Here is a 23,840-nt window from a genome sequence, read left to right as displayed (position 1 = left end):
AACATATTTCCTATAAAAATATTGTTACTTTCTTATAGAGAAAAGGAGAGAGAGAGAGAGAGAGAGAGAGAATCAGAGAGTGCAAGAAGATCAAAGCTAGAAAGTAAAAAAAGAAAAAGATGAAGCCCAACAAAAGTATGATCCCTCACCATAGCTTTGTATAGTTCCCTTTTGCAACATGCATCTTCAAGATGGGGGCAAATGCATACATTGTAAAATTTCAGCCCATATGTGATACATAGATGATCCCAAAGTTTGGATGACCAATTAACTCCTCCGTCCGTCCGCCCCCCCCCCCCCCCTCCCCCTCCTCCTCCCCTGCTCCTCAACCACTGCACAACCAATCGACACTCCTTGCGCCTTCATGGAAGAAGAAGAGAAGGGCGTAACCGGGGGCGTGGTCATGGGCGACCCCTTTCCCAACTGGCCGCGCCGCAAACTGATCGGGCGGGCGGCACGCTCTAGTTCGACGCCCCATCCACGCCCACGAGCTCACGCACTCAGCAGGTAATTCGATTTCGTGCCGTTTCGATCTTGTAATTACCTGGCGCACAACTTCGTTGATCCAGTGCCAAAGACAACAGATCACACTGATTTTGTGATTGTTTATTCATTCGAAATAAAATAGGAGGTAAGTTGTAATCACTTTGTCGTTCACATTTCAGAGAATTTGGGCAATTTACGTTTAAGGGAGTATTTAATGAGTGTCTATTGTTTTTCGAGGTCAGTTTGTTATGTACGCGATTGATGCTCAGTGCAGCCAGCGCCAGACAGAGCTCAGAGCCAGGGCCAGCGCCAGGGCCAGGGAGGAAGGGCGAGCCAGCGCCAGGGAGGCTACCGACCCGCGCAAACACGATTGTACAAGCTTGTAAGTTGTAGTAACCTGCCGAGTTTCGAGAAGTCGAGGGCATAGCCCTCTTCTATCTACTCTAGCTCTTACAGCATCTTTTCTTTGCTGCTTGTTTTCACCGTGAACTGTATAGAGCCATTAGAGGGTATAATTGTGGCATAATCCAAAGTAGTAATAAAAAATTATATTCCAAAGAAGACAGGAATGAGAGGTCTAGACTATGGGAGGATCCAGGATTTTCCAAGGGGGGGGGGGGGGGGGGGGGGGGGGGTTACATTCTGACTCGGGCATTTCTGAATGCGTAAACTGAACATTTATGTGAATACTTCTTAGCTTTTTTCCTGGTATTTTTTTAGGGGGAAGGAAAAAGAAGGTGCGGTGTGTGCCCCCCCCCCCCCACGCACCCCCTTGACCCGCCCCTGGGTGGGAAGGGAAGAAAGGGGATAGGGGAGTTGGAGGAGTTCGGTCTGACTTTAAATGAGCTTTAGATAGAGCGACTACATGCAATGCAATGTTAGGCAGGAATTTCAAGAATCGTAACCCAATATGCCATCTGCATAAATTTGTTCAAAATCAATACCGGTATCTTTTATTTAAATAATATGCCTAAATGTTGACTATTTAAAGGTAAAGACCAGTTATGGTCATGCGATTGCATTGTGAAAGAAACATTGTGGAATCGATCAGAAAAGGTTGATCATCTAGCATCAGCTAGCATCTGCAAGGTTCTGGAATCATCAAAATGATAAGAAATTTGGCCCATTCTTCGTAAAGTTACAAGCACTATACACAGAAAGATGTATATGGGACTACCCTATATCTCTCACAGACCATGAGAGAAACAAATTTACCAAATGTATGAATTAGTAGGCGGTTTCCCGGCAAATTTTTTATCATCATGTATTATTCAAAACGTATTCTTTCACATGATTGGTAATGAGAGCTTCCATTTCATTTTTTGAAATTGGGGCGTTTCCAATACTGGTCTTTACCTTTAAAATATAATAATATTCAAAATCAAACTCTGTATAGAAAGGACTTCAAGTTCACCAGAATTTTAAGATATTTAAATGTTCATGCAAACAGATCTAGGATCACCTAAACAATTGAAAGAAAACACAAAAGTGGTCATTGGCTTTGTTGATCGAAGGGTACCTGATATTAAGTTGGCTTTGATAAAACCAGGAAAATGAGAGGAACAGGTCTGTGAAAGTTTAAGCAAATTGCAATTAAAAATAAGTAAGTTATGAATGTATGAAGTTGCGTTCAATAAAAAACAATCAGCATCTATGGGACGTATCTTGCAAGGTAACCCTGTAAGTTGGGGCTCTGATCGGATCGGAAGATCGGAGCGACACCCTCACACCTTTGATCGGTATCGGATCAGCAAAACATGCAGGCCGCCATCTTGGATTATAATGCATACCTACATTATAATCCAAGATCCAATCGCATGTTTTGCCTCTGCTCTTACACCAAATTGACCAATATTATTAATTTCAAAGTTATGAAAAGGCACTAAATATCAACAAACATGGTCTACACCAACTCCAAATGACAAAATAATCCCAGCCGTGAATTTTTTTGAGCATTTGATAGCCAAAAACTTGAAAATTTTCAGCATTAAAAAAAAAAAATTTGCCAATTTTTTTCCGATCATCTTAATTGATCGGCGATCGGAAATTATTATCCGATCACCCCTGATCGGATCAGTATCGGCGGCCAATCCGATGATCGTTTACAGGGTTATTGCAAGGTCCCCTCCCAATTTCTCTTTATTAAAAAGGGGAAATTTCAATTTTTCTTCGAGCAAACCTTCAATCATACATGCAGTGTTCTGCATGCCACATACCCTAATTGCGTAAATATAATTAATGCAAATACATTAGAACTATACTACCCCGTGATGGAAGGAAAAAAGTTATACCTTGAATACCAAACCTTCTGGAAGAAAGCCATCTCCAGCTGCCAAGCTTCCAGGTCTAACTTCAAGGGGGGGGGGGGTGTCCCAGCTTCCGGGTCTTGCACCATAGTCGTTTTACATCTATATCTTGCTTGCTGGGGCATATCAGGAATGTCATAATTGGAGTGTCTACTGGGAGAATGGTGAATTATGTTGCTCCTTCTTCCAGTGTTTGTCAAATCTGGCTTTAAAGCTGTTTACCGAGGTTGCAGATACCACCAACTCAGGGAGGGAGTTCCAGTTGTTGAGGACCCTGTGGCTAAATGAGTCTTGCCTGAGTTTGGAGTTGCACCTGGGTTTAGTCAGTTTGAATGCATGCCCTCTAGTTGTGGAATTGCAGATTGCAGGTGTAAAGAATTGGGTAGAAACCTTCACAAAGCGAGGGTGCCAGATAACATTGCCATATTCCGATATGGGACGAACAAGACCTTTGTCATCAATAACTAAGAAAAGTAAGTACATGTATCTAAAATTTAGAAGCTTTACATTGATGGCAGCGGTGGGATCACTCCACACACAGAACTAAAAATCAGTCAAACCTCAGTTAAAATCAGAAGACAGAAATTCCTTTAGGATAATAGGAATGACTCCATTTGATTCACAGACAGGTGATGATCGGCCTGATTATTCTCAATTATGTCTCTATGCCAAAGATTAATTACAGTAATTGCTGAATAGGAAGATTCCTTTATCAAAGGATGTTATCAATGAATTACACATAACAATTTTACTGTAATATAATTATTGGGTTTGTTGCAGCTCTGCTACATCGGAGTGATATTTTGTTAGGACGGATGCATGGTTGTAATACATTTTGGTAGTTAGCTAGCTTGTTCATTGCCTAGCAGGCCTAGAGACATGTTGTTGTGGTACTTGTCTTAAAGCCAGTAGTGTAAGGGACGAGTAAGGGGCACTGCTTCTTGGGAAGTGCGAGTCTCTCCTGTTAACGTTTAGACTGGGTTTTACTGTTGTATGCAACGTGCGGTTTGATAAAGCTCATGAAACACACATCTGGGGGGTGTTTCACAAAGATCCTAAGTTGGACTTAAAAATTATGGAGAGCCATTTGTAGCCTTAAAATTAAATATATTCAAAAGCTAAAATTCAAGTATTTTAGACTTTTTATAAATTCCATATTGAGATCATGAAATATCCTTGATAATAGAAAATATGAATGATTTGAATCAACATCCTATGCCTTTTAAAAATACTTTCATAAAATACTTTCATAGATGCTAATGGCTTTCCATAAATGTTAAGTCCAACTTAGAGATAAGTTCAACTTAGGATCTTTGTGAAACACCCCCCTGGTGTTCATGAACTTCTATCAGAGTTCACACTGTTCCCTCACATGGTCCATCCTGGGCATGTAATCCAATGCACCACTGTCTAGCCCATGACACTCCACGACACAAGCAATGACAAATAATTAGTAAAGTAAATTCAAAGTCAGTAGCTCAAAGAGAGCCAGAATTAAAACAAATCTATTAGTTGAAGTCCTGGGACCCTATTCTCAAAGCCTTTTTTCAATGACAAATGACAAAAACCAGTGACAAATCTGGTGATTTCCAATCAGGAGCAAGGATTTCACTGACTGGCTTATAACATAAATTGTCATTTGTCACCGATGACAAGTTTTGTGAAATGGGGCCCTGTCGTGTGCTCTGGTTTTTCTGTACTATACAGATTGCTCTCTGCAGAACATTCAGAAAATTAACATTTTAAACATCTAACCAATCAGATAATAGAAAAATGGACAAGTCCACAATAATAGCATAGCCTGAGAGATAAAGAGAACCAATGGAAATGATTTAGAGTGAATATAACTTTACATAAGGGAACTTAATATCTTGATGGACTTCCCCCCATTATAAAGCTGTTAAAATGGGAATCAAGTCAATAATATTTGTTTTTGCTATAGATGTGTCATCGTGTAAACACAAAGCTCATAAACTCTTAGCGTTTAGTGTCCAATTATGTTTTATAAAATATTGTTTTCATTGTAAGGTGTAAATTGTTTACTTTAATTACACATGTCGACAGTTATTAATACCCTAAAATGCATCTTTTGCAAGTCATTATGCTTTAAAAATCATGGATCTCAGACTCCGGCATTAATAATAGTATTTACACAACCAGGGACTATGTAAATACTGCATGTATACCTACCATGGCGTGACCTTACAAACAAGACTGTGTAAATAGTGGGTTTTTTTGTATCAATAGGATGATCTTGTAACCCGGTTACAGTGGCTTTGCTTGTTTCCTGGTGGTGCATGCATGTGCATTCAGGGATACTGAAAATGACCCCTTTTTGCCTAAAACAGGTACAAAATGAGGTCTAAATACAGCCCTTTCAGGCACATCGAGTACTAAATTTGCAAAACTTATTCAATTATTTGTGGAATGTGCCTTATGTACTTTGAGTAGGAGGACCCAATATCATACAAAAATGAAAATTGATGCAAAAATACATACATTTTTGTAAATATGTAATGTTAAACTTTTGGCTTCAAGGTTGAGTTGTTGTTTTCTCCTCCCCCATAAAAATAAGTCAAGAGTTTTTAGCTGCAACACTTCAAGTTCTGTGAGGCTTGTGCTAGAAATATATGCGAAGATATTGATATATTTGCCAGATAGACTGCTGAACCATTCCCCCTTAAAGGCCGGCTGTACTAGTTAAGCCAGAAGGGATTAGACCACCCAGCCAGGTCACTGACAAGTGGCTATCTCATTTACTCAGCTCTCAATTAACATAAGAAAAAGAGGATCATGGGAGACCAACAGGCACCGATCTGGGAAGTTTCCTATATAGAGGTAGCAAGTAGCTACATGTAGGACAGTGTGGCTTTAAGGCCTTAACATAAATGTCGGAAATGACATGCTAGGAAGTTTGCTTGAAAGAAATATGGACTTTGTTCATTATTTTTGTGTTATAAAGGGAAATTAAAGTTCCTAAGAATTGTAGAAGTATCTTGGTATGAATATATTATCATAATTAGAGGAGTAATTAAAAGGAATCCTATTCACCCTTATCATAATCACCATTCATGTAATCTTGCCTACCATCATCATCTTTTAAACTGGTTCTTCAATCGATCTGTATAAGTCTTAGGCCAGATTGTGTGTTCCTTTTTTGTTTGCCCTTTGATATTGTTATATTTTCCTTTCTCCCCTTTTCTCCTCCACCCCCTCCCCCTTCTTGTTGGCACTTGATTTGGATGGGGGCACACTTCATCCTAGCTCTACCGGTAATTGGACTATCCAACCAGTACACAATAAAAAAAGAGGGGGAGAAGGGTTAATTTTTCTATGCAGGGGTATAAACAGTATACAGTAAACCAATGTGTACATGAATGTAGTTTGAAGCCACAACCTCTTGTTTGTCATTGTGCGCAACAGTGTCTGCAATATGAGACTACAATATATGGACTCTGTACTTTCGCTGCTCTTGAAACAGCCAGAAACTGCCTGATCTATAAGACTCTGCTCCAGGGTTTAGGAATTGTGGTAAAATGTCAAATTAAAGGTCTGTGATTGAAGACTAATGTGCATGTGGGGTGATATTGATATGATATATTGGCATGTTATGTCTCGCGTGATGGTCATGTGCAGCAAGTCATATGACCAGATGTGTTTAATAATCATTATCTTTTAGTTACATGTACAGTGTAGGTAAACATGATTTATAAGTTTACCTCAGTTCACTTCTGAATTCCCTCATTCCCATATATGTACCTGATTCTAGCTGTAGACCACTGTTTTGCAACCAGGGTGCTGCAAGACATCTCTAGGGGTGTCAAAAGAGAAATTCAGCTATATTAAAAGCTTACCTTGAAACAACCTTGATTTTGTGAAAACGTAATACTAGAAACCACTAGACTATGTAATTTCATGATAAAATGGCATTTTTAATATATATCCTTATTCTCCGCCTGCTTTTCTCGCTCCTAACAATTACAATGTAAAGCGCTTAGAAACAAAGTATAAAGCGCCATACAAAATAGACTATTATTATTATTTAGATTAAATTAATCTTGATCTGAGGAGACACAAACGAACAATTTAGAAAGAGGTTGATTTCAGGCAGCAAAGTCCCTAAAAGCTCTGTATTTGCGCAATGAGGTGCCCGAATACCTTCTATCTTTTATTTCAAAATTACATTTTAACCACTCTCCTTGCGCTTCACTCACTTGCAGCCAGGGCTCAAATTAATTTTTTGTCCACGGGGGCTCTTCCCCCAAAAAAGAGCCCCCGTGAGCCTTCTCACGGTTTTAGTACTGACGGGGGCTCTTTTTTATACAAATATCCATTAAATTGGTAGCTATGATACTCCTCAATTATTTGCTATTTCATCATTATCATTTCAATCAGCATTTTCCCTCTTACAAATTTACAAGCTACATAGCTGTTACTGGCCTGTGTATATAATATATACGCATTCAACACTGATCTTTATGATGTCTTTAACGTGACATATCTTCTTCTCCCCTTGCAAACGAGAAAGAAAACAAGGTCATTAAAAGGGATTAAGCGACAAATAATGATTGTGATTCAAATTGATGCGAATATTTGTTTGAATAAGCACTGCTATTCACCCGAATCTTCTTTGTAAAAACAACTTTTACAAATCTCAGCCATGCTTACTGAGTTGAAACGTTCCATTCAATGTAAAATACTCATTAAAGAATACACTTCTCCTTGTCTATTTTGTGTGTATAGCGCTTAGAGACTTCGGTGGTAAGCGCTTTTATTATTATTATTATTATTATTAATCTGAAAGTGATCTTACAACACAGTGGCAGATTTGCATGGCTGAGATTTGTAAAAGTCATTTTTACAAAGAAGATTCTGGTGAAAAGCATTGCTTATTCAAAAGAAAATCCTTGCATCAATTTGAATCACAATGATTATTTGTCACATGATCCTTTTATTAAATAACCTTGTTTTCTTTTTTGTTCGCAGGGGGAGAAGAAGCTACAGGTATATGTCACGTTAAGAAATCATAAAGATCAGTTGTATTATGCGTATCTATAATAGTAATACGCTAAGGCTCCGCGGGGGGGCATGACGTCTCCGCCGGCCTTTGTATTCTATTGTTTTTTAATGAGATCGCCGACCCAAGTTCGTGCGGCTATCTCCTCCTGAACCCTGCCCTCGGGGTACCCGTGCCCGGTGCCATCGTCCGCGGGAGAGTCTACTCTATCGAATTGGCTATACTCCGCCCGAGGTCCTCCTCCGTGTCGACGTCCAGGGCGAAAACAGACGCGACATGCATAATGCACGATATGCGTGACGGACAGAGATACCTCATGGATATTCAACATTGACACACGACCGATGACTATCCGTATAAAATTGTATACACAAAAATCGGTCGTAAAAAAACTCGAACCATATTCCATACCTTACCTGGCTTACCATGTCGCACGCAAGTACGCCAAAACACGTACATTTTCGCAGTTGCGAGATCGAGACGGAGCGTAGGGCTCGAGTTTTTGGCGGTCGATTTTGTTTTGGTAGAAGCTGAATCTAGACCATGAACCACTAAACATCGCGAAACTGCAATCAATTTCCATCACGAATTCACGATTGCTGCAATATTATAAAGTTTCCATAAATAGAGGTATGAAATTAAAGCCTATTTTGTGATGTTCTCGCCATGTTTACGTAATTTTGATAATCATTTCTTCAAAGTAAAGAAAATCAGACAAAATCACCGTAACTGACACGCATACAATACAGTGCATTGCCACTGTGTAGTGTGTGTGAGATGAGCTGAGTTACGCTGCAGTTATGCACCAGTGTGTGAGTTGAATTCGAGTCGAAGAGATTTGACACTTTGAAATTGTTATCTGTTGGTTTGCATCATTATTGCCGCGATTTCAATATAGTTTCGTGAATAGATTTACGAAACCTGAGCTTAGAATTAGTAAAAGTATTACTAGACTCTAATGTCTACGTTTTTAAAAGACTGTTTGATTTTCTTGTGAAAATTTTACTTTGAAAAATGATTATCGGAATTCATGGCCAGAAATAATGACTATCTAGGGTCTATTATGTTACAGTTCTTGCATCAAATCAATGCATGAAAACTAAGTTATTGAACTAGAAAAAGGGGTTTCTTTTTTAATAGGCAATTATGAAGCAGGAAGCCCGAAACATTAGCCTACTAAACAAATCTCAACAAACTGTAGGCTTATCCTTTGATGAATTAATGAAAAAGTAGCCCCAGAAAAAAGAGCCCCCTAAAGTTGAAAAAGTAGCCCCTCGAAAATTTCCCAAAAATTTGAAATGGAGCCCCCGAAATGAAAAACTTAATTTTTTGCCTGCGCCCCCCTCTAGAATCCTGCGGATTTCCGCGGGTCCTGAGTTGAGTGTATATATAATATAGGCGTGGGGTCCACGGGTTTCAAGGGGCCAGCATAAACCCCCAAAAGCTCGGGGTTACGTTCTTCAAAGTTGGGGGGGGGGGGAGATCAGATCGCAGCGAGTTGCGTGTATATATAATATAGGCGTGGGGTCCACGGGTTTCAAGGGGGCCAGCATAAACCCCCAAAAGCTCGGGGGTTTAGGCGTTTAATTAGGGTCAGATGAGCATATTCTTCATACTTTATTTGTGACACTTGCGGGTCACTAATTGGCGTGGGGTCAATACGTAGAGTTGCGTAGTGTTGCGTACCAACTACGCTGGCCTACGTTACTATATGCTGAGGGACGGAAAGGGGTACGCAAGATGAACGAAAACAATTCAACATGTTTAATTTTTTTCGCGTACTTTCGGCGTAGAAACTTGACGCAGAAAGTACGCCTTTTTACGCAACACTCCGCTACATGACTACGCAGCAGTACGCTACCCTACGCCAGATCGACAAAGCAGTAAAAGCTTTCCACACAGTAAGCAACCATAAGCAAACCTGTACGCCAGCCTACGCATAACCTACGCAGGGACTATTTTCCCATTATTACGCAGCCTAATTTCTGCGTATTCGGTACGCCACACTACGGAACTCTACGCAGTTCCAGTGGCTTAAAGAATAACTACCGGTACAGTTGGATTGTTTTTTTAATTTAATATAGACTAAGGCCAAATTTAAAAAAAAACATACTTATAGCATCCTGTTTTTTTGAAAAATGGGAAGGAGGAGGCCCTTTTTTTTTTTTTCTTTCAAAATGGCCGCTCCGTACATTTTCCCTGACATTCGGGCTATTTTTCAAGATGGCGGCCGACAATTTTTTTTTTTTCTTTTTTAAAATCAGAAATACATTTTAGCAGTGCTTTTCATGTTTTTTTTTCTTTCAAAAAATCAAAAAAATTCAACAAAAAAAAATATAAAAAAAATCAATTTTTTTTTCAAAAAATAAATAATTAGGAGGCGGCCCCCAAAAAGGAAGCGGGCGGGGACGCTAAACATGTATATTTTTTAATGGCCTGAATGGCAAATAAAGTTCTTGGTGGTTTTAATTTAGACACTCTCTATATATCTATTTACACCCCCCGCCCCCCTCCAGAATCCCGCGGATTTCCGCGGGTCCTGCTAGTATACATTTATGATACCAGAACAAATGTTCATTATCAGAATGCCATTTTGGAATACCTCTATACAAATACCACATTGTCTTTAGCCCGTATCAGTATTAGTATGATCCAATATAAAGCTATCATTCTTTATTTAATTCAGTATAATGCTTTTCCTCAAAAATAGTTTTGCTATTTTTTTAGGGTTGAGACGCTAAGAAATGGTTTCAAATGTACATTGCACGAACCCTGAACCATTGCAAAATGATGGTGGTTCTCTCTCTCTCTCTCTCTCTCTCTCTTTATTTTAATCATGCATTATCAACTACATATAAAGCAGCAACCAAACACTTAGGGTTATCTGAGATAGGTGAAAGTAAGAGTTAAAAAGAAAGTCATGCTAAAACGGCGCTTCATTCCCCCCCCCCTGAAAAAAATAAAATAGATTAGTAGTCCTCCTCTCCAGCATCTCCCCCCCCCCCTCCCCGCTTTAATATCACATTTTCACTCTGCAGCCCAAGGGAGCCGGGGGTGGGAGGAGGGTGTTACTAACGGCGCAGTAGGCCTATAACCACTGCTGACGGCGGCGCGGCACTGCTCTGTGAGCTGAATCGGTAATAACTAGGCCTACTCATAAAACGAGAAATCTTGCATGTTAATCTAAGTTCCATTTCATTGGTTTAAGGTTTGAAAATTGAAACTCAATATTGTGTTAAAGTTTTAACAGAAAAGGTAATCTTTATTTCATAATTCCATGGGGGCGATTTTTAATTTTGCAATCGCCCCCGTGAGCAACCTGACGGGGGCGATTATGTAGCTCACGGGGGCGAATCACCCACCGCCCCCCTGTATTTTGAGTGCTGCTTGCAGCATTTAGGGACGGTAATTCTGGTCAACGAGATGCCTAATCATGTCCTCACATTAGTGTATCAAGGTGAAGGTGACCGATTATCATGTACAGTATATGATTTCTGTATTTATGTATATTCGGGGGCGAGGTGCCCGGCCACAAAAATTATTTTATATCTTGTGTTGTGTGCTGTTTAAAAAATAATTGTTTTACCATATTAAAAATATCCCCCTTTTTTTTGCTTGCTCACGTCGCTCTGTCGTAAAATTTAGAAAGAAATGTGCCCTTACATGTTTCTATATCACTTGACGAGTGCCAAAGTGATGCAAAATGAATCTTCTGTGATGTATTTTTTTTTTTGGGATTGGGGTGACGCAAAACTTTTTATTTCTTAAAGGGATCCGGTAAATTTGTCTCAGATTCTGAAACAAAATCCTGGATTTAGCTCATGCTGCAATGAAAATTATAAACCTTTAGGTCAGTCAGGAACACCATAACTTTTACGAGCCGATCGCCTGTCTGATTATCAAGATATTTATGATCGGAAATCTAAACCAAATTTTGCGTTTCCCTAACGGTTTTCATAACACTACCGTCTAATGGGGAAAACGAGTATGGTAAAACCGGTCACTCAAAGATTTTTACTTTTTTGAGTCACTTCATGATCATTTTGAAGAGCAATTTTTGTTAGGGCTTCAATTTGACACCATATCACAGACACTGATAACATGTAGGGCCGTGCATCTCAGATTTAACATTGTTGAATGATGCCTTTAAAAGGGTGCTGTGACTAAAAAAAAAGTTGAAAAACTCTCCTGCAGACAATTGTTTAGTCATCAAGTCTCAAGTACCTTGATAAAATATGACTTTCCTAGGTCACCTTGTGTGATTTTTCTTTTTAACCTATTGTCTACTGGAGAAACAGTTGTATGTGTGGTTCCTGTGTTACACCTATGGGGAGGATGAGAATTCAGAATTCAAGGGGTTAACCAAGTCACCTTATGTATTCCATTATAGTTGCAGACACTTGGCATGAATTCAGTTTGTATAATAAGAACTTTGTTCTTATCCAGATAAGATAATAAGTGGGCCTACATGTAGAGTTTGTCTATAAAAATATATTAGATTACAAGCTCACGTATGGAGGATCGACATCCTATTTGATAGGAAAAGCCATATCTTTTGTGATTGTGAATTACCCTAAGTATAAGTGAGGTGTTTCTGCATGTGGAACCTAGTAGCATTGACATACTGTTTGATAGGAAGAGGTATATCTTCTGTGATTGTGAACCTACTCTGTAGATACACATAAGTTGAGGTGTTTGTGCTTTTTCTTACTACTGTAGTAGCACCGTATAACAAGAAACTTTGCAGTGCATGAAATTTTCATGCCATTCATAATTTGAATCACATTTATTCAAAACATAATTTTTGCTTTTCTTGAAGATTATCTAGAGTTCATTGACTATCTCCAAAAGTCACATATTGCAAAGTTTATTGTATTTAATTCAGTTAGTGCTGTTCTCACATTCACAATCACCCAGGGATGGGAGAGAGGCCCATAGGAAAGTGAAAAGTATGCCGCAGACCTGCCGCAGACCTGCCGCATATCTGCCGCAGACCTGCCGCAGACTTTTAGTCTGCGACAAAGAGTATGCCGAAGTATGCGGCAGAAAGAAATTTTGCTGCAGACTTGCCGCATACCAGTATGCCACATGAACAGTCTGCGGCAGATCTGCGGCAGGATGAAATTTTGCTGCAGACTTGCCGCATACTAGTATGCCACAGGAACAGTCTGCGGCAGATCTGCGGCAGGATGAAATTTTGCTGCAGACTTGCCGCATACCAGTATGCCACAGGAACAGTCTGCAGCAGATCTGCGGCAGGATGAAACTTTGCTCCAGACTTGCCGCATACTAGTATGCCACAGGAACAGTCTGCGGCAGATCTGCGGCAGGATGAAATTTTGCTGCAGACTTGCCGCATACTAGTATGCCACAGGAACAGTCTGCGGCAGATCTGCGGCAGGATGAAATTTTGCTGCAGACTTGCCGCATACTAGTATGCCACAGGAACAGTCTGCGGCAGATCTGCGGCAGGATGAAACTTTGCTCCAGACTTGCCGCATACTAGTATGCCACAGGAACAGTCTGCGGCAGATCTGCGGCAGGGCGAAACTTTGCTCCAGACTTGCCGCATACCAGTACGCCACAGGAACAGTCTGCGGCAGGTCTGCCACAGGAAATCCCATTAAAGTCTAATAGGGCCAATTGAAACCAATCATCTCATGCATATTCATTATTACTTTACACGTGTGACAGAAAAATACATTTATAATGATTTGTTAAGCAAATTAAGACAATGCACATCATTTTTGTGATTTCTATTTTCCTTTTGTCATTATTAACCAATAGATTATTTTGTCTGATCATGTTACAATTACATTCACGTTTAAGCAATAGATATATTGATTACTATAAGAAACTATGATTACTAACCAAGAAACAATATACATATTTAGTATATATATGTGTACGAGCCTTTGTCACTTTAAATGTTACTCTTGAATACACTTCAAATGATCAATGTGATGAAGTTAATACAATTGAGAATAGAATATACCTAATTGGTAATATCGATATATATTGGTATTACCTAATTGGTAATATCGATATTGCCAATATAGATTACGAAGTATCAATCAGTTTATCACTGGTTCTTCTACATGCATACTTTATTGCCACGTACTGGATATGAAAGAGTATGCGGCAGGTCTGCAGCAGGTCTATATGAGATATGAATATTCATGACGAAGAGTCTGCGGCAGGTCTGCAGCAAGTCTGCGGCAGACCTGCCGCAGACTCTTCATCATACTGAAAGAGTACGCGGCAAGTCTGCAGCAAGTCTGCGGCAGACCTACCGCAGACTCGTCATCATACTGAAAGAGTATGCGGCAAGTCTGCGGCAGACCTGCCGCAGACTCTTCATCATACTGAAAGAGTATGCGGCAAGTCTGCAGCAAGTCTGCGGACTCTTCATCATACTGAAAGAGTATGCGGCAAGTCTGCAGCAAGTCTGCGGCAGACCTGCCGCAGATTCTTCATCATACTGAAAGAGTATGCGGCAAGTCTGCAGCAAGTCTGCGACAGACCTGCCGCAGACTCTTCATCATACTGAAAGAGTATGCGGCAAGTCTGCGGCAAGTCTGCGGCAAAACTAATTTGCATGTGAAAAAGATGACTGTCTGCGGCAGGTCTGCTGCAGATCTGCGGCAAGTCTGCCGCAGGAGTATGCGGCAGGCTCATTTCTTTCCTATGGGGGGGGTTGACTTGTGAAATATTTTCACCTTCAAGGAAAATGTGAAAATCTGTATTGAAAAAACACCTACGTTTACAGTGTTCTTGATGTCTTCATTTTAATTTTCTTTTTCACCTCCCAGCTTGTAACACGGCAAAATGGAAAACCCAATCGTCATCTTCTTCCTCCTCCTTTGGACTATCGCCAAGATTTGTTTCTACAATTTTGTTGGTTTCATCGACAACATCATCCCTGGATCGTGGAAACCACAGAAGGATGTCAGCAAGGAGATTGTGCTGGTTACCGGAGGAGGGATGGGCATCGGGCGACTGATGAGCCTCACGTTTGCAAAGCTTGGCGCCACTGTCATCATTTGGGACATCAATAAGGAAACTGCACAAGGCGTGGTCAAAGAAATTAGGTAGGATATGAAATTTTGAGAGTATGAAGGTAAGGAGGAATGGGAGGGGGAGGAGGGGGTAGGGAGAGGGAGGGAGGGAGGGAAAAGGTGATAGAGGGGGTGATAAATCAACTCAGAGAGAGATATATAATTACAGATTTTAAAGACAGAGAGGGAGAGGGAGAGTGAAGAAGACAAAGAAGAAGAGTACACGTAAGGTATAGCAACGAGAGAGAGAGAGAGAGAGAGAGGAAGAGGTTTAGAAATAAAAGAGAGAAGTTTGGAATGTGGTTCAGAATTTATATTGATTATAATTTGTCTATTTCATGTAAGTGCAAGTATACATTCAGTAATAATTACAATACCTATTTTAATTTACCTCATGATTTTGTTTCTCACGTCCATGGCAAAATATTGTTTACCTTTGGAAAGTGCATGGATAGTATCTAGAGCGTTATTGTAAAATAATGAGTACTGAATATATGTTACATATATGCAAATACAATGTAGTAGCCTTTTTTGGCAGTCACCTATTGCCTCACTGATTTCTTTGTCTTTTTTTACTGCCTTACAGAGAAGCAGGGGGCAAAGCCTACAGCTACGTGGTGGACTGCTGTGACAACGAGGCCGTCTACAGGACCGCAGACAAAGTGAGGGAAGATATCGGTCATGTGACTATCCTCATCAACAACGCAGGCATCGTTTCGGGGAAAAAGTTGCTCCAGTGTCCAGATAGCCTCATCAAGAAAACCATGGATCTCAACATCAATGCTCACTTCTGGGTATGCTCTCCCGGTGTTTCTATGTTTGTCTCCCTTCTCTCCCATAGCATATTGAGAGGGATAGTTGTGACATGCACATACATGTTTGCGTGAATACAGTCGTCAGGAAAATCATGGATTTCAACATCATGCTCACTTCTGGTTAAATCTTGGAAGGATCGAGGTTTGGCAATGGAAATGAGAGTTATATTACTCTTGCTGGACATGAAATTACCCTATCTAATGTATGTCGCAACCTTGGTGTGTTTCTCGACTCAAACATGAAAATGTCTGCTCAAATTCAATATGTCTCAAAATCAGTACGTTATCAGTTACGCAATTTGGGTTTTATTCGTAAATATCTTAACCGTGGTGCCACTGAGAAAATTACTCATGCTTTGATTTCTTCTCGCTTGGATTTTGGTAATGGCCTTTTGTTTAGTTCGCCTCACAACCTACTCGCAAAATTACAAAGATTACAGAATGCTGCTGCTCGTGTTGTGACCCTGTCCAACAAGTACAGTCACATCACACCAGTCCTCAAATCACTCCATTGGTTGCCCGTAGAAAAACGTGTTGTTTTCAAGATTATTTTGCTATTATTTCACTGTATACATGGCTCTGCTCCGCAGTATAACATCGGCTTGATTAAGCATTACTTTCCTTCTAGACAGCTACGTTCTCAAAACTCTGGCTTAGTTGTTACTCCTAGGGTTAAAACTAAGTGGGGGGAGCGAACCTTCGCTCATGCTGGGCCTTCGTTATGGAATACTCTCCGTCAATGGGTTAAGAATAGCAGTTCTGCTAAAGTGTTAAAAAACAATCTTAAGAAATATCTGTTTAATTTAGCTTATAATAGATTACCATTACCTTTCATGTCTGTACCTTTCCTATCGCTCTTTGTATAAATATATCATGTATATATTTCATCTTTTGCACAAGCTGCGCCTTGAGCATTTGACTGTCAAGTGGATTTGGCGCCTTATAAATCATATGTATTATTATTATTATATGTGAAGGTGGAGAGGGGAATGGAGGTCATAAGCTGAAATATAAATGAGATTCAAAATAGATGTAAATGACGATGGAAAGGAAAATGTAAAATCATCAAATGTAAATTAAATATTAAATGCTACAAAATATAAATGTTACAACAGTAATCTACATTTGTTTCTCTCAGCCCAGGTGAAGTAAATGGTCATCCGGTGTGAATTTGTTTGATGCTTAAAGGTAAAGACCAGTATTGGAAACGCCCAAATTTCAAAAAATGAAATGGAAGCTCTTATTACCAATCATGTGAAAGAGTATGTTTTGACTAATACATGATGATACAAATTTTGCCGGGAAACCACCTACTAATTGATATATTTGGTAAATTAGTTTATCTATTGGTGTGTGAGAGATAAACGCACGTGTTGCGCACGTGTGCGTAGTCCCATATACATCTTTCTGTGTACAGTGCTTGTAACTTTACAAAGATTGGGCCAAATTTCTTATCATTTTGACGATTCCAGAACCTTGCAGTACACACCAATACTTATATGCTAGATGATCAACCTTTTCTGATCGATTCCACAACTTTTCTTTCACAATGCAATCGCATGACCACAACTGGTCTTTATCTTTAAGCGTCTCATCATGGAAGCTTGGCTAAAGCTGGGTAATATTATACTTTGTAACAAGTGCAGTGGTATATATTTCTTTTTAGCTGCACAACAGAAATGCATATCATTATCTGTATGGTGTGTATACTGGTATACAGTCAAACTTGTCTAAGGGAAACACAAAAAGTGGTCTTTGTAGACGGGTGGTCTTTGAGGACAGGTTCCTTTATTACATGTTTCAATTAGAAACCATTTTAAAGGGGAACAAAAAATGTGGTTGTTGTATACAGGTGTTCACTAAAGCAGGTTTGACTCTATATATATATTTACCGGTATATATTTTTTTTATATCGTTTGTCAGACGCTGAAAGCCTTCATGCCCCACATGTTGGAGAAGAACCACGGTCACATCGTAACCATCGCTTCCCTGGCTGGGCACCTTGGCGTGAGCGGTCTGGTGGACTACTGCGCCAGTAAGTTTGCCGCTGTCGGACTGGACGATGCCCTCTACCATGAGCTGCAGTACAGTGGCAAGACGGGCGTCAAATGCACGGTGGTGTGCCCCTTCTACATCAAGACAGGCATGTTTGACGGCGTCAAGGCAAAGTGAGTATGAAGAAACAAGTTATAGAGCTGGAGAAGAAAAAATTGGCCTACAGCCTAATGATTTCATCCTACCAGCTTAGTTGTAAGCTGGTAATATAACCTTCATTATGTGAAACAGTTCAAGCTGCATGCTGGCCTGGTTTAAGCTCTTTCTTACCCAAGTCTGATAAACAGATTTAGACCAAGTAGCAAGTCACTATTTTGAACTGTCCTTCCACATGGCTTTAACATAGCACCGGGATTAGATTTTTCACTTGCATTTATTAGGCCTTTGTCTTGATTTCACTCATGTGTACGACTCTGTCTCCCTTTCTCTCCCTATTCAGACGATCCATCATGATAGACTTAATGGAGCCAGAATACGCTGTGGAGCAGATTATCCTTGCCATCAGGACAAACCAGAGGGTTCTCATCCTGCCAAAGAGCCTCTACTTCTTTCCTGGTCTCAAAAAGTAAGTTTATCCTCCCTCAGCATTTCCAACATCTTGAAAGTCGAGGGAAAAACCTGGACAAACGTGGCATAGGATCTCACCTTTTCTTGCCTGTCAGGAAAAAATCAAGGAGTTTGTGTAAAAATTGCTTGACTCGGGGGGGGGGGGGGGGGGGGGGGGGATCAGGGAATTTGTGAAAAATTACTTGACTCAGGGGAAAATTATAGAGTTTGTGACAAATCACTCAATTCAGGGAGCCACTACTTCTTTCCTGGTCTCAAAAAGTGTGTGTATCCTCCCTCAGCGTTTCCAACATCTTGGAAGTCGAGGGAAAACCTGGCAAATGATTTCTCCCTTTCTTGCCTGTCAGGAAAAAAATCAGGAGGTTTTGTGACAAATCACTCAACTCAAAACTGGATAATTAGATATGGCGGTTTGTCTTGGCTTGGCTTTGTGTGTAAAACATGTCTGTCATAGTCTATAACTTCATAATAATTGAGACAATACATGTTAGTGCCTTATTTCTTGTATTTTATAATGCTTATTGAAGAAGTTTTAGACTGGAAATCGGTTGAAATAATGATCCAGGAAATGACACGCCATTTTGAAACTCAATCAAAACTTTAGATATAACCTCTTTCCGTAATACAGTCTATGGCACCCCAAAGCAGTGATGGCCTTTTTTGACCTAAATGGAAGCCAGCAGATGATGGAAACATTTACAGGAAGACAAAAGCAAGAGTAGACTTTTGTTGGAGGTGCCTTTTCAATTCTTACCAAAAAAATTCAGCCAAAATGTTTTTTTTTTCTTCTTTAAAATCATGCAAATTACAAGCAAATGCATGCAAAGTTGAGTTATTAAAAGTTGGATTAAAGTGCTGTAATCTATAATTCATTCATGTGAAAATGGAATTATAAATTTGGCAAATTGTGAAATGTTACGAAGCAGTGTCAGTATCTGGATTGACTAAGATCAAAAGGATTTGCAATTACCTTCGATTATATAGCCATAATGTCGGGACCCTATCAAGATCGGGGCCTTTTGCAAGGTTGAAAAACTCTAGAGGGTGTGCGGCCTGGCTTGCCCTACCTCCAGAGATCTCAGCTCCAGAACAACCGATCACCTCAAAATTTTGCTCGCACATCTAAAATCATGTTCCAAAACTAAAGTGTACCATTGTATTGTAGTTTAAAATTAATATGATCTATTCATATGACATATTTCCTTAATTCATGAGATTTGAAAAATAGAAGAAAACAAATCCACAAAATTATTACTTGGATAAGTTTCTCTTTATGCAAGTAACAGGGATGCCAGTTTTCAGGCAAAATCCTGAATTCAGGCACTGGCAAGTTATTTTCAGGCAATAGTTTAGGCTTTATTGTGTACATAATAGCTCATTCAAGGTGATTGTCAGGCCCTCTGATCAATACTAACTGGCATCCCTGAGCCTGAAGTAATCACAAATGTCTAGAATGGAGGTCATGACCCCTCCCCAGTTTTGGATTGGTTAAATGCAGTTCTCCTTTGGAAATTCCAAGTTAATCTTTTTAATAAGTTAACTACTAGTATTAATGTATAAACGTGAAATGTGAAATAAACATAGATCTACCAAATAGAAAGAAAAAATTGCGGAATTCAGAAAGTTCCATTTTTCTTCTTCTTTTTTTGACTTTTTCCGTGCTTATCTTCTAACGAAGATGAATTGTTGATTTATTTTAAAAAGCTGTCACACGGTGTCTTTATTAGTTTCAAAGCATTCATGCAAAGCATTTCATCGTAAGAAAAAGCGACTTTTCCAGTTTTGCTAATTTTTGTTACAAGTTGAATCAAGGAATAATAAAGAGAGACAGAAATACACGGTTGCCAATCAAATTGCAGGAAAAAATACAAAAACATTCCTGCTTATATGGAAAAGAAACAAAGAACAACATCACAATGCCTCTTTGTTCATATGTGACCGTATGCCACCACTTAATTACCAAAAAGTTGCATGGTGGTGATTTTCAGTTATAGCCGACAATAAAAGTGTATTTGGTCAAGTTGGTCAGACTTTGGTTTCAGCATTTCCTGATTGAGTATACTTTCTCTTAAGTAATTTTAACATTTGGGAACCTTCAAAAATACAAAAGTGGTATTTGGGTATTTTAAAATGACCCGACTCCTGATCTTATTTTGATCTCCTATAACTTTAAAGTAGTGAATGTGGATTTAAAACCTAGTGAGAATAAAGAATAGGATGTGCTTATAAAGTACTTCAAGTTATAGGGTAATCCGATAATCCCTTCACATAAGTTTTTATTGATTTCTAATCCTCCTTTTGTCACCTTCCACGATGCCTCTGAACTCTGAGTGCTTATGTAGAGTTAAATTGCCTTTTCTCTAAAGTGACATTCTTTGGGACTGGACATTCCTCTTTTTTTTAATTGGGTTGGGAAAATCAACATGTAAAGAGTTATATGTCATTTTAAAGCTGAAACTCTCCTCTTTTAGAATCATACTTAAACATAGAATGAATTTCTGGCGACTTTTTGGTAGTTTTGTGATGTTAGGTCGGCCACATATGGAATATAAGAGGGATTAAAGGATATGTTCTTCTTCTTCATCTTCATTCAAGTCAACTATTGAATTCATCTGCCCACACAACATCTTTCTCACTTTTTTTACAGCATATCATTAGATCTTGCCTAGGCATCTATGTAGGATCAATTCATTAAAACTGGGACACAAGGAATTGCAATCATTTGTCCCTTTGCAGTTTACCCCGGCTCACAGGCATTTGCAACCAAAGTTTGAATGACTTTTAGGGCTATTTTGCTCATTGAATAAGCTGTGAATAGATATATATCCATTTAATCAATTGGAAAATATTTTACCCAGATGTTATTATAAATGTCATAAAAATCGTCAAAATTATTTGTTTCATCAATGTGATCATGCAGCATCATTATTTTCACAAATATTTCATTCATTCACTTGTTTTTTTAAATCACTTTAAATGTGTCTTTGACAGACACTGTGAGTCATCACTTGCTGCATTTCTATATGATCTCAAAAGGAACATCAAAATGAGCAGGCTTCCACTCTTGCTACTTCTTTCAAAATTGTACTGACCCTTGCTTTCTGATTTATATGCTTCCACACACAACCCAACTTTTCTCAAAGGTTGGATTACATTTTGAAGTCAATAGTTTGATCTTATTTTGCTCATGACAGCTCTTGTCCTATCCCTAGACTCTTTGTCTATTATGTACTGTACATATAGTATATACGAGCAAGAATGAACTTGTTTTTTTCATTTTTTTTCATTTCCCCCTTGGTTTGATTGTTTTTGCAAAAGCACTACCCGTGTTATATCACTAAGTAGTCAGAATATACATATATGATATGATATCAGGGTGGAAAAGTGTTGTGTGTGTGGAGACTGGACAGTTCCTATTTCTTTCTTACTGAATTTCCAGTCGTACGATATCCCCCCACCCCGTCAAAATCCAAAGTCCAGACTCTAGGGCCCTGCTTTGTACAGAGTTGTGACTGATTCAAATCAATCCCAACTGAGGAGAAACAACTTTTCTTGGATCTAAGCCATGTTGAATCTGTGCCCATTTTAACCCTTGACACATGATTAGGGTTTATCTGATAATGGTTAAAGCTAATGATATGCATATATGCCTCGACCCTTTGAGATAGATGTAATTATAGTTTTAGCTGCCAATATGTCATTGATAATTAATTTCCCAATTAAAACCGCATTTTATGGTACTCGTGATGTGAAAGAAAATACTACACCTGTGAAAGTTTTATAAAGCACATCTTACAATATGAGGAGCCTCAATCAGTATTTCTAATTCTCTCTCATTTAAAACATAAGGAAATCATGCATTTAGCATACACATTTAAAAAAACACCTTTATGCTTGACAAAAGTTTGAAAATGCAAGTATTCATCATCTAAATCTGCCAGTGCTGTTCTATGTAATGGTGGTTTACACCTGGGAGGGGCTTATAATGCTAATTACTGATTTTGTTTTACAGTGTCATCATGTTATTTCCTTTCTCTTTCTCTACTAGCCTATGGCATCCAAAGGCAGTCCAGGCAGCCTACGATATGAATGGAATCCAAGATATGATGAATACATTTACTGGACGGACCAAGGAAGATTAACTCATCCACTGCTGTTTATGAGAGATAAGTTGGGCATATCCACAATAATAGGGTATAAAAAAGTCATGGTGATGTGCACTAAAACTTTCAGTCTCTTTCTTCCTGTTTGTACCTGTCTTTAGCATAATCGTGTTTCTATAATTGATTATCATGTATCATACCCACTTAAAAAGTTATGATTCTTTTTTGCATTGTACATGTAACTGTTAAGCAATAAATTCATTTGAAACACAATGATACCTGTGAAAAACATATCTCTGAATGGATAAAGATAAATTTCACTCTCCATTTCAACTAAACCTGGAGAAAATTGACCCCCACCCTCTTGTGCAATCTGTCTGTCAAGAAGGCCATTGTATTCTATGTATTGCATTCTATTCTAAGTTTTGAAGCATGCATAATTTGAAGAGGAAAAAGAAATCCCTGCACAAATTCCCTATAGAATGTCAATATGCAAATGTTCTGTCCTGTTACCAATGCTATTTGAAACTGAAAGTACTTAAGAAAGAAGTGTCAAGTACCAAGTTTTGCAAAATTTATCTAGTTTTGTAAAGCTATGCAGAATAATATAATGTTCTTTGGTGATATTAAGAAGTTATCCAAGCTATCTGTTTTTTAGATGCACATTGAAGTGATACTACAATTTCCCCAAAATTTCCCTTTACGTGGATATGCCTGCATTATGTTATCCCATGTATTTGTGTTTTCAAGCTACTGTTTCTGTTTTTGTATAAAGGAGATCATGTAATCAGGGTTCTATACCCTGAGACATAAATTTGTCTGATTCTGTATCATTCCATTATCTAAATACCTCAGAATATGAAACGTGAACTAATGTTAAACAAAATTGCAATGTATACTAATATATTTGATATATTACTAAAATATAATGATTTGAACCATTGAGTGCCAAGTCGTGAGCTCTCTATTCTGTACAAATTACTTTCATTCTTTCATTATGTAACAAAATGAATAAAAGAAAGGATTGTTGAAATGAAAATAAGAAATTAATTTCATTTTTAAATGACTTTTATTTGAATGACAAGGTTGACAGGGGTGGAATGCCCTTTACCTTGACTAAATTTGGTGTGTTAATGTGAATACTTGCCAAAGACGGCATTGATCATAATTTATCTTTATAATAAAATCATGTTGCAATATGTTACTTGTGAGATACTGATATACACATGTATATTTGGAAGTGATATTATAAGTAATGGCCGCTTTGTATATTTTTTTTCATAGACAAAATTATGTGAATAAGTTTTAAAAATCATATTCTTATTTTTATGCTGCTTTGTAGCTTAAGTGTCAACTTGTACTTGTGTTCAGTTTGAAAAAGCAATATCAGATTTTACAATTTGTTTTTTAAGCATTTCAAAAATAGTTTATGT

The 23,840-nt window shown here is 38.7% G+C and overlaps 1 protein-coding gene across 2 annotated transcripts; it reads left to right on the top strand.

The window, feature by feature from the left end:
- Window positions 1–525: 525 nt before the first annotated feature.
- Window positions 526–23,447, top strand: LOC581999 (epidermal retinol dehydrogenase 2). Of its 2 annotated transcripts, XM_011685824.2 has the most exons (7): window positions 526–631; window positions 14,622–14,900; window positions 15,454–15,661; window positions 17,606–17,850; window positions 18,177–18,302; window positions 18,933–19,039; window positions 22,353–22,417. In XM_011685824.2, exons 2-6 carry the CDS (start codon window positions 14,638–14,640, stop codon window positions 19,024–19,026), a joined length of 936 nt encoding a protein of 311 aa, XP_011684126.1. In that variant the 5' UTR covers window positions 526–631; window positions 14,622–14,637; the 3' UTR covers window positions 19,027–19,039; window positions 22,353–22,417. The 2 variants fall into 2 exon arrangements, with proteins under 2 accessions (XP_011684126.1, XP_787069.1); XM_781976.5 differs by lacking the exon at window positions 18,933–19,039 and having other exon boundaries at window positions 22,353–23,447.
- The last annotated feature ends 393 nt before the right edge of the window (window positions 23,448–23,840 follow it).

Source organism: Strongylocentrotus purpuratus, unplaced genomic scaffold (assembly GCF_000002235.5).
Source record: "Strongylocentrotus purpuratus isolate Spur 01 unplaced genomic scaffold, Spur_5.0 spur5_scaffold_7, whole genome shotgun sequence".
NCBI classification, from domain to species: Eukaryota; Metazoa; Echinodermata; class Echinoidea; order Camarodonta; family Strongylocentrotidae; genus Strongylocentrotus; species Strongylocentrotus purpuratus.
Note: the sequence above shows the minus strand (reverse complement) of the source record. Positions and strands in the feature narration are given on the sequence as shown.